The sequence below is a fragment of the Euleptes europaea genome, chromosome 4 (genome assembly GCF_029931775.1).
Source record: "Euleptes europaea isolate rEulEur1 chromosome 4, rEulEur1.hap1, whole genome shotgun sequence".
NCBI classification, from domain to species: domain Eukaryota; kingdom Metazoa; phylum Chordata; class Lepidosauria; order Squamata; family Sphaerodactylidae; genus Euleptes; species Euleptes europaea.
In genome coordinates this window covers 11,944,565-11,956,408 of record NC_079315.1, presented here as the reverse complement: position 1 = coordinate 11,956,408, position 11,844 = coordinate 11,944,565, and the positions used below count along the sequence as shown (strand labels likewise).

The window sequence follows — 11,844 nt, the reverse complement described above, 5'->3', positions numbered from 1 at the left end:
ACCCCCTAATTCCAAAGTCAGGTTTTTTTGAGACGCAGCGTCAAGGTCAGAACGAGCAGAACGCCTTGAAGCACCAGGGTACGGAGAAGTGGAGAGCCGAAACCTGCAGGCCTGGACGGAAACTGAAACCTGCATGCTGTTAGCAGAATGCATCAACTTACCCACCCACCCCCATCCCTGCTCCACTAGGCCCGCTATTTTGTCCCCCCCCCCAAAAAAAGTAAACAGAAGAGTTGGTCCTCTTGGGGGCTGCAGCAGCAATGAAGAGGTTCGAACCGAAACCCGGAACGGGTGCGCCGGTGTCTCTATGGAAGGCAAGCAAACGAAACGGGGTACCGATGACGAAGCCAGGATGAAGGGGAGAAAGGAAGAAAAACGGGGAAGGGGGGCGGGGAAAGGGAGATGGGGAAAGGAGGCCGCAGACTGGGGGGGAAGGGGGGGAACCACATTATCAGGTAAAAAAATAGACTGGGGACAAAAGGCGGGAAAAGAAAAGGAGAGAACAAGAGGGCACATTACACCAAGCATCCCGCACGTCGGGCAGCTGAACATCCCGGAAAAAAGGATCCTCCCTCCCCCGGCCAGACTTCTGCCTCTCCTCCAGCAGAGGAAACACACCCCGTCACCCTAAAGCAGTGGTTCCCAACCTGTGGGTCGAAGTGTTTTCTGGGGGGTCGTCGCCACGTTATTATCTATAGTATAGAGGCATCAATAAATAGTTCAAAGAGGCACATATGAAATGGTGGGGGGGAGTGATGGTGGCTGCCAGAGGGCCAAAGTTCCACTTGTCTGGAAAAGAGGGGGCCCAAACCCACGTGCGCGTCTCTGTCTCTCCCAGCCCGCCCCCCACCCAGGGTGTTTCTTTCCGGGGCGGCATTAACAGGCTCCCCCAGTCCTGCCAAGCGCACAGCCACCCGGGCGGGGGCGGGATTCCTCTGGCCACGATCCGGCGCAGAGGAAGGACGGGGTCGCCGCAGGCGGATCAGCTCGAAGGGGCGTGAGAACCCGAGGGCCATTTCCAGGTGGCAGGGGGCGAGGCGAGTCGGGCGGAGGAGGCTTTCCTTTGCCGGCCCGCCGCCGGCCAGCCCCTGCCTCCCTCCCTCCGGCCTCAAAGGGCCAGGCCCGCCGGCCGCCCCTCCTCGGGGTCCTGCCCAAAGGCGAGGAGGAACCCTTCGTCGGCCGCAGCCTGCAAGGAGCCCCTGCGCCGCAGCCGCAGTGGTGGAAGCGGAAAGTGGCGTGATTGGCAATGGAGAGGGCCGGGGGGGCAGACCTAGGCATGCTGGCAGGCGGCGATCGGCCTCCAGACTACCTCTGTCCAATCTTTCTTTCTTTCTCTTTCTTTCTCTCTTTCCTTCATCTGACAGCCTTGGTCTTCCCCAAAGAGCCTGATTTTTACGCCTTGTGGGGTGGGGGACCACAAGAGCGGAGGGCCTGTCCATGTGCACAGTGTGCCATCAAGTAGCCTCTGAGTTCAGAATTAGGGATCTCCAAAATGTCCTATCATGACCAGCCTTGCTTGTGTCTTGCAAACTGAAGGCCATGGCTTCCTTGATTGAGTCGATCCATCTCATGTTGGGTCTTCCTCTTTTCCTGCTGCCTTCAACTTTTCCTAGCGTTATTGTCTTTTCCAGTGAGTCTTGTCTTCCCGTGATAGCCACAGTTTAATCATTTTAGCTTTTAGCAGCATAATCACCCAGGTAAAGCTTTTAATGTGTTTTCTTTATCCTATTGAAAATGTCATTTTATGGCTTGCAAATGTGGCGGGGGTCGCAGGTTACTTGGCAATTGTAAAAGGGGGTTGCAACTCAAAAAAGGTTGGGAACCACTGCCCTAAAGGGTCACACTGCCCTTCACGGATTCGCTGGTCCTGGCTATCACCCAGAGGAGAAAGTTAGCGGATACTGTTTCCCCTGCACCCGTAACCGGCAGGCAGATGGGTTCCCGCTATCCAGCGCTTGCGGCTCGGTAGCCCGGTTCCCCACAGTACTTACGTGCAATCGCGATCACCACAATAGCACAGATCACTCCCAGCATGATCATCATCTGGAGAGAAGAGTTGCCAGATTAGAAGAAGGAAGAGTTGGTTCTCATATGCCGACTTTCTCTACCGCTTAAGAAAGAATCAAACTGGCTTACGATCACCTTCCCTCCCCACAACAGACACCCTATAAGGTAGGTGCGGCTGAGACATTGTGACTCGCCCAAGGTCACCCAGCTGGCTTCATGCGTAGGAGTGGGGAAACCAGCCCGGTTCACCAGATTAGCCTCCGCTCTAATTTCCCTGAAGGCTTCTTTAAATAAACAACAACAGGAAAACTGCTGCATAGTTAGTATGCCACGTCCCTGTATAGTTAGTATGTAATGTCTAGTATGCAACGTCACCATAAAAGAAGAGTTGGTTTTTATATGCCAACTTTCTGTACCATTTAAGGCAGAATCAAACTGGCCTACAATCACCTTCCTTCCCCCTCCCACACCATGTGAGGTAGGTGGGGCTGAGAGAGCTCTTAATGTAACTGTGACTAGCCCAAGGTCACCCAGCTGGCTTCATGTGTAGGAGTGGGGAAACCAACCCGGTCCACCAGATTAGCCTCCGCCGCTCATGTGGAGGAGTGTGGAATCAAACCCAGTTCTCCAGACCACAGTCCACCGCTCCAAACCACTGCTCTTAACCACTGCACCACGATTAGACGTAGCCATGCTTCCACAGCACATCTCTCTCTCTATGTTCGGGGGCCATGCATCCTCAACTCCAAAGCCCCACAAATCACAAGCATATGGGACACATGGAAGTCTCCCAAGAGAAGACTCTCCCCCATAATGCAACTCTACACATGGCCATACAGAGCTGCGTTCTCCCAAGTCAGATCACTGGTCTATCCAGCTCTCCGCCGTCTCCCAACAGTAATTCTCCTAGGCATGCTATTTCTCAGTCCTGCTACCCAAGACTTTTTAAATGGAGATCGTGCGGGGCACCTTTTGCGCCTTGTCCAACTCAGGCGGTTGTCATCTCAGAACGGTAGTGAGACCCCGCCTCTTGACAACTCACCTTACAATTCTTCCACCAGTACTTCCTCTTGAGAGCTGCTGCACTACTTTCGAACACTTGGGCCCCGGCTTGGAGGGCATCTGCTCGCTCGTCGAGTTCCGATAGCTTCTGATCTCGCTCCAAGACTTTGTCCACATTCACACGCATGATATCCACCACCTGGAAGAAAGAAAGAAAGAAAGAAAGAAAGAAAGAAAGAAAGAAAGAAAGAAGAAGAAAGAAAGAAAGAAAGAAAGAAAGAAAGAAAGAAAGAAAGAAAGAAAGAGAGAAAGAGAGAAAGAGAGAAAGAGAGAGAGAAAGAGAGAGAGAAAGAGAGAGAGAAAGAGAGAGAGAAAGAGAGAGAGAAAGAGAGAGAGAAAGAGAGAGAGAAAGAGAGAGAGAAAGAAAGAGAGAAAGAAAGAGAGAAAGAAAGAGAGAAAGAAAGAGAGAAAGAGAAAGAAAGAGAAAGAAAGAGAAAGAAAGAGAGAGAGAGAGAAAGGAAGAGACAGAGAGAGGAAGGAAGAGACAGAGAGGAAGAGAGCGAGAGACAGAGAGGAAGAGAGCGAGAGACAGAGAGGAAGGAAGAAATGAAGAGAGAGCGACAGAGAGACAGGAAGGAAGAGAGAAAGAGAGAAAGAGAGAAAGAGAGCCATTCTCTGTCTCTTACACACTATCAAGGACCAAGGCGCACACATCCACTGTGGATCAGCCAAAGACGTTACCGCGTGAAGCTGCTTTATACTGAGTCAGACCATTGGTCCTTCAAGGTCAGTACGGGCTACTCAAACTGGCAGCAGCTCTCCAGGGACTCAGGTGGAGGTCTTACACATCCACCTTCTGCCAGATCCTTTAACTGGAGCTGCTGGGGATTGAACCTGGGACCTTCTGCCAGCCAAGCAAATGCCCTACCACTGAGCCACAACTCCTCCCCTCCCTTCTGCCAACTTACTTCTTCTACTTGGGCTTGAGTCTGTTGCAGACGGCGATTGCTGGTCAGGTTTGGAGGTTGCCCCGGGGCGCCTCCAGCCCCTTCACCCCCTTCTCCCGCCCCAGGGGCAGGCTGCTGAGCAGGATCAGACCTGGGGAGACAAACAAGAAAGGTAGCGCCTGTCCATCCTCAGTGTTCACAGACCAAGATAAGCAGCTGAACAGCTACAGGAAGAGGCAGCCCCAGACGCTGCAGGGTTGAACACATGAAGCTGCCCTCTACTGAATCAGATCCCTTGGTCCATCAAAGTCAGTATTGTCTACTCAGACCGGCAGTGGCTCTCCAGGGTCTCAGGCAGAGGTCCTTCGCATCACCTCCTCGCTACACTCTTCAGCACGGTTTGTTTAGCTGTGACTTGCTCAGCGAGGCTAGAGACAGATGGATAAAGCCTTTTATCCGGGAATCTGTCTCCAAATTGGACAATTTGAGGGTTATTTTAGCAGGGGTGGATTTTAATATTACATTGACAGTTGCCAAATTTCTTTCCCAGACTTAAAAAAATATTAATTTCCTTATGGGCTAGTTAGATAGTTACTTTTTCTTTTTTCTTATTTTGATCTCAGTGTGACAATGTCCAGGGCCGAATTGGCCATGTGAACAATGCCATTAAAGTAAAGTATCACCTACTTGCCTGGATCCTTTAACTGGAGATACCGGGGATTGAACCTGGGACCTTCTGCATGCCAAGCAGATGCTCTACCACTGAGCCGCAGCCCCTCTCCTCCTTGCATGGCAAGGAGCATGAAAAAGCCAAGGATTTCAGAACCAATGGTGGTACAGAAGGCCACCAAGATGACCAAGGAGTGATTCCCCCAAGGAGAAGAGGGCAGGTAAAGGGCAATATGGTAGGAATTTAGAAGACAGTGCACAGGGTGGTGTAAATGGAAGGTTCACCCTGACCAACATGGCCCAGGCTAACCCGATTTCCTCAGAGCTTGGAAGAGAAGTAGGTCAGCCCAGGTTAATATTTGGAAGGGAGAACACAAAGGAAGTCCTCAGCTGCCACACAGACGCAGGCAATGGCAAACCACATCTGAACGTCTCCTGCATTGAAAACCCTATGGAGTCTTCAGCTGCGACTTGACAGCACTTTCCACCACCACATGGAGCGTTTAGGGGCCACACAATGAAATGGATTGACAGAAGAAGAAGAGCTGGTTTTTATACCCCGATTTTCTCTACCTTTAAAGAGTCTCAACCCGGCTTACAACCGCCTTCCCCTTCCTCTCCCCACAACAGACACTTTGTGAGGTAGGTGGGGCTGAGAGAGTTCGGAGAGAACTGCGACTAGCCTAAGGTCACCCAGTAGGCTTCATGTGGAGGAGTGGGGAAACCAACCCGGTTCTCCAGATTAGCGTCCGCCGCTCCTCACGTGGAGGAGTAGGGAATCGAACCCGGTTCTCCAGCTTAGAGTCCACCACCCTGGCTTCTGTCACCACGCTGACAGACGATCCAACAGAAGTTCAGACCGCACATAATTAACTCATGAGATGCAGCACCATAAGAAAAACCTATGGCAGTAGCAACCATTGGGCTGAATATCTATGGGCCATAACCCAATGGAACGCCCTCGCTCAAAGGAATACTTTCTGTGGCCACCCAATATTTTATTTACTTTTATTTCTTTATTGGGCTTATACTGCCTCCCATTCCTGGCTAGGTCAGGCTCTGTTGAAACCCTGTCCACCTCCATAACCTTTGAGCGCTTCCTGGCTACAGGATGCAGGACCCAGTGTCCCATTGGCCCAAACCAGCAAGGCTCTTTCAAACCCAAGAAGAACGGCAGCCAAGCACAAAACCAGCCAAGTGGGTCCTCCAGCCCCACAACCCAGCAATCGAGGGGGAAGCGGGCCCGCCTCGCAAGAAGCTTCGTTGGGAGCCCGTTTCTCCTTTACATGTGAATCACCAAGAGGAAGTACAGGAAGCACTCGAAAATGCACCCTGTACGTCTCCGGATTTTGCTAGCCGCAGCTCCCCGGTCAGAGCCAACGGTGCCGCAAACAAGGTCACGGAGAGGGAGAGAAGGATGCCTTCGTTTTTTACCATCGTCCCAGGAAGCCAAGCAAGAGCACACAAAGGAATTGCTGTGTCACACAAGAGAGGGATCTGTAGCCCCCACTGCCGGGGGACGGCAGGCAGCAAAACCCCTGGCCTTTCCTGCCGCCCTGGTCCCTCCCTGCAGGAGGGAAGGAAGAGGTCCAAGAAACCAAGAACAAGGTTCTGGTTCTGAGCCCGGGGCAGTATTTCTAGCTGGGCAACAAGAAGAAAGGGGCCTGGGGGGGTGTCTCTCCAATACGGGCCATCCGGCGCCAGAATCGGCTCTGCACACCAGATCAGTGGGGCAGCCCCAGCTAGGTCAGAGTTCAGGCCACAGAGAACCCCAAAGCAAAGGGCGGCAAGCCAACACCCACCCAGCCACCCCCGGGAAGCAGAAGGGTCTGTTTGGGCTCCGCTAGGCAAGGGAGCGCAGACTCCCACCCACGCTCCCTTCCTCTTGGGGTAACCTGTCATGCACCACCCTTTTTTTGGGGGGGGGGTCCAAACCTCAAGATCCATCTCCTCCCCACACACAAGTTGAGGGCGGCGTTTGCAGGGGGGGCTTCCCACCTGCCCATCACGAAGTGGGGGTTCACATCAAAAAAAAAAACCCCGTGCTGGTTATTGACCGTTATAAAGATTATCGATCTATCGATCTAACCCCCAGCTTCTGTTACCGGCCGGATCAGCCCCCACCACCACCACCACCACCAGGGTCATACGCGCGGAAAGGGCTTCTCCGAGGCGTGTTGGCGCGTCACGTGTGAACGCCAGCCCGCCGGGATCTTCCGAGCTCCGTCCCTTTTATTGCACGACCCCCCCCCGATATCTCTACGGGGCAGCCCGACGCTGGGAAAGTCCCACGCCCGGGGGTTGGGGGGAGCAGTCCTAAGGGGATCAGCCCGGCCAGGGGGCTAGGCTGGGGGGCTAGGCGTGACCCGTCCCCCTCCGGACCGGAGGGAGGGAGGTAGGGGGGGGGCGGTGGTGCAATGCGCCACTCGCCAGGTGCCGCAACCCAGCCCGGGCAAGCGGCGGCGCCTGGCCCGGTGCGGTACTCACATGGCCGGTGTCCCTTCGGGGCGAGCCCTCGACGGCTGGGCGCTGGGGGGGCTGGGGGGGCTGGGGGCGGCCGGGGGGCTGCTGGAGCGGGCGCCGGAGCAAGAGCCACCCCCGCCCGCGACGGGATCTGCTGCAGCAGGCGCCGATGCGCCACCCCCCGCCTTTTATAGCCGGGGAGGGGACGGGGCGGCCCCGACGGCCGCGCCCCCCCCGAGGCCAGGGCCAATCGGGGAGCGCCTCCTCGCCTCGGCCCCTCCCCGGTGGGCGAAGGGGGCTCGGCCTCCTGCCTGTCATGGGGTGGGGGGGGGGCTTTCATCTTGGGAGCCGGGGAGAGGCTCTTTTTTAAAAAATATATATTTTTTTTGATTATTTTCCAAAATTATTAATCAAAAAAAAGTTAACAATGACATATGTGGAATAATTTTTTAATATTTTTTATTATTTTCCAAAATTATTAATCAAAAAAAAGTTAACAGTAACATATGTGGAATAATTTTTTAATATTTTTTTATTATTTTCCAAAATTATTAATCAAAAAAAAGTTAACAGTAACATATGTGGAATAATTTTTTAATATTTTTTTATTATTTCCCAAAATTATTAATCAAAAAAAGTTAACAATAACATATGTGGAATAATTTTTTAATATTTTTTATTATTTTCCAAACATATTAATCAAAAAAAAGTTAACAGTAACATATGTGGAATAATTTTTTAATATTTTTTTATTATTTTCCAAAATTATTAATCAAAAAAAAGTTAACAGTAACATATGTGGAATAATTTTTTAATATTTTTTTATTATTTTCCAAAATTATTAATCAAAAAAAGTTAACAATAACATATGTGGAATAATTTTTTAATATTTTTTATTATTTTCCAAAATTATTAATCAAAAAAAGTTAACAGTAACATATGTGGAATAATTGTTTAATATTTTTTATTATTTTCCAAAATTATTAATCAAAAAAAAGTTAACAATAACATATGTGGAATAATTTTTTAATATTTTTTATTATTTTCCAAAATTATTAATCCAAAAAAAGTTAACAATAACATATGTGGAATAATTTTTTAATATTTTTTTATTATTTTCCAAAATTATTAATCCCCCCAAAAATTAAACAATAACATATGTAGAATAAAAAAATTGGACTTCCCCTGCTTCTCCCCCACCCCCCGCCCTACAATGAACTTGTAATCTCTTTGGCATGGATTTCTCATCCTAATATCATTGTTAATATTCACTGATCATTAATCGTTGAAGTATTCTGTTTTCTATAACAAAACCAAAAAGAAAGAAAGAAAAGAAAAGAATTTAATTAATAACATCACCTAATAAGGAGAGAAAAGGAAAAAAAGATTTTAAAAAAAGGAAAGAAATATTAAAGCTCCCTACTAAAAAATGGATTAGTATAGTAAAAAGCTACTGGGTCTCCAAGTCGTAAATCTCAGAGGTTCCAGGAGTTAACCGCACTACGGGGCTGCAGGAGATTTCCTGACACCCGTTCCACTGTTTAAGAATCGGGGGGGGCACGCTAGCCCCTTTATTTAGACGTTCTTGGTTTCCCCTCCTCGCCTCGGCCCCTCCCCGGCGGGCGAATGGGACTCGGCCTCCTGCCTTTCATGGGGGGGGGGGCTTTCATCTTGGGAGCCGGGGAGAGGCTTTTTTTTTTTTGTCTCCCCTCCCTCCTCCTCCTCCTTCGCCGACGGCGGAACTTCCAAGGGAGAGTCCAGCGTGAAAGTGTCGAATCGGAATTCATTAAGGAGTTTGACGTGCCCACCTTACGGGAAACCATCGATTTGTAGAAAAGAGCCAGAGTCCAGTAGCACCTTAAAGGCAGGGTAACTAATCCCTTATTTATATTTTGTATTAACTTTATATTAAGTTAATGTTGGATAGGATAAGAACAGGTTAATTAAAATAATATTGGGATTAGCTCGGTTAGCAAAAGTTTATATAATTCATTTTTAGATGGAAGAGGGAGAGGGGGAAGTCATTTTACTGTTAAATTAGTGATATTACTTGTTTTTCTTTTTATTGTTACTATTATATTGTTTCTGCTGATACATTTAATGAAGAAAATAAAAAAATATTTTTTAAAAAAAAAAACATTTGTGACAGGGTATGAGCCAGCATGGCATATGGGTGGCAGGGTATGACAGCCAGTGTGGTGTAGTGGTTAAGAGCGGTGGTTTTGGAGCGGTGGACTCTGATCTGGAGAACCGGGTTCGATTCCCCACTCCTCCACATGAGCAGCGGAGGCTCATCTGGTAAACCAGGTTGGTTTCCCCACTCCTCCACATAAAGCCAGCTGGGTGACCTTGGGCTAGTCACAGCTCTCTTAGAGCTTTCTCAGCCCCACCTACCTCACAGGGTGTCTGTTGTGGGGAGGGGAAGGGAAGGTGATTGTAAGCCAGTTTTATTGTCCCTTAAGTGGTAGAGAAAGCCGGCATATAAAAACCAACTCTTCTTCTTTCGTGAGCCACAGCATACTTCTTCAGATACAGCTAGAATGTAATTCCATCTATCCTTAAGTAGGGAACAGTGAATGAGACACACAATGACAATGTAAATGTCGAAAGCAAGTAAATGACATTAGCAGGCATGATTGGATTAGGTGTGATATGCAGAGGGGTAGTAGGCTGGAGAAATCAGCATTGGTAAGGAGACAGGAATCCCAGATCTCTATTAAGTCCCGGAGAATGGACAGTCTTGAGCTTCATTATTAATTGTAATTCAGCAGTCTCTCTGAGACTGTGCACATACATGTTCACTGTAACCCTCCATTTGTGTGTGTGTGTGTGTGTTAAGTGCTGTCAAGTCCCTTCCGACTCATGGCGACCCTATGAATCAACATCCTCCAAAACGTCGTATCATTGACACCCTTGCTCAGGTCTTGCAAAATGAGGACCATGGCTTCCTTTATAGAGTCAATCCATCTCTTGTTGAGTCTTCCTCTTTTCCTGCTGCCTTCCACTTTCCCCAGCATGATTGTCTTTTCCAGTGACTCTTGTCTTCTCATAATGTAACCAAAATACAATAGCCTCAGTTTAGTTATTCTAGTTTCTAGGGTCAGTGCAGGCTTGATTTGATCTAGAACCCACTGATTTGGTCTTTTTGGTGGTCCGGGGTATCTGTAATTCTCTCCTCCAATGCCACATTTCAAAGGAATCTACTTTCTTCCTATCAGCTTTCTTCATTGTCCAGCTTTCACACCTATACATAGTAATTGTGCACCTCTATTTGTACACTGCTTTAAGCTTAAACACCAACGACCGATAGGGATAAAATTGTGCCTTCGGGCATACATGCCTTGAATATAACCCCTAATTAAGCCCTTTTCAGACACCGCCGGCAAGCAAAGCCCCCCAACCGCAGAACCCTATTCAATACACGCAGTTACCATGCCGTGAGAACAAAGACTACACGTGTGTTTTTGCATGGCCCTTCTACTTCAGCAAGCGCATGCTGACCCCTGGATCTTTCAGGGTTCTTGTTTCGGCAACACGAAGCTATGCCGCTTTGGAAAATATGTTCTTTGCACACGTTCACATCAGGAGCATAGAACGTAGTTGATGCTTCTGGCATGAGCGGTTGCCAGGCACATGTTAGTTTGTTTGTTGGCTGCCGTCGAGTCACAGCTGACTTATGGCAATCCCACAAGAGGTGGTTTGCCATTGCCTGGCTTTGCGTAGCAACCCCAGACTTCCTTGGTGGTCTCCCATCCAAATACTAACCAAAGCCAACCCTGCTTAGCTTCCGAGATCTGATGAGATCTGGCTAGCCTGGGCTATCCAGGTCAGGGCGACAGTTTTACTCAAAGAAAAAGCACCATACACTGAATGTGTATATGTTCACTGTAACTTGCATGCAGGGCTATGATCCACCCCACCAGAGGAATTAAGATTCCTCAATTATTGGGTGGGGGGAAGCTGTGTTTGTGTGTATAGCATCTTAAAGGCTAACAAGATTTTATTCCTGAATACATTTTCCAGAGGCTGGAATCAAGTGCTGGAATAAAATGTATTCAATTATTAAGTGCTCTTTTTAAGAGTTCAAGGCAGCGTACCTGGTTCCCCCCTCCTCCATGCTCTTCTCACAACAAACCTGTGAGGTATGGTAGGCTGAGAGAGGATCGCTAGCCTAAGTATAAGCACAGGTTATTTTTTGGTTTCTAAGTATGTTTCACGGCAAGCAGGGTCTTGACCAACAAGCAGGCCCTAGACCAACATTGTAACTTTTTTTGAGATCAAGGCAGCATCTGCAACATTGAAAGGACCAGAGACCTCTGGTGCCGACAGAGCAAGCTTTTGACGTACTGGTAACAATTGATAAATCAGCTGGAGCCTGGATCGGGGCCTTTTCTTAGAATCATAGAATCATACAGTTGGAAGGGACCACCAGGGTCATCTAGTCCAACCCCCTGCACAATGCAGGAATTTCACAACTACCTCCCCCACACACACCCAGTGACCCCTACTCCATGCCCAGAAGATGGCCAAGATGCCCTCCCTCTCATGAACTGCCTCTCATGAACTGCCTAAGTTCATAGAATCAGCATTGCTGACAGATGGAAATCTAGCCTCTGCTTAAAAACCTCCAGGGAAGGAGCACTTACCACCTCCCGAGGAAGCCTGTTCCACTGAGGAACCGCTCTAACTGTTAGAAGATTCTTCCTAATGTCTAGACGGAAACGCTTTTGATTTAATTTCAACCCATTGGTTGTGG

The 11,844-nt window shown here is 48.8% G+C and overlaps 1 protein-coding gene across 1 annotated transcript; it reads right to left on the bottom strand.

The window, feature by feature from the left end:
* Positions 1–429: 429 nt before the first annotated feature.
* On the bottom strand, positions 430–6,062 carry LOC130476492 (vesicle-associated membrane protein 1-like). Its single transcript, XM_056848437.1, has 5 exons — positions 5,923–6,062; positions 3,978–4,107; positions 3,050–3,208; positions 1,992–2,043; positions 430–468 (listed from the first exon to the last, which is right to left on the bottom strand). Exons 1-5 carry the CDS (start codon positions 6,060–6,062, stop codon positions 452–454), a joined length of 498 nt encoding a protein of 165 aa, XP_056704415.1. The 3' UTR covers positions 430–451.
* Between the last annotated feature and the right edge of the window lie 5,782 nt (positions 6,063–11,844).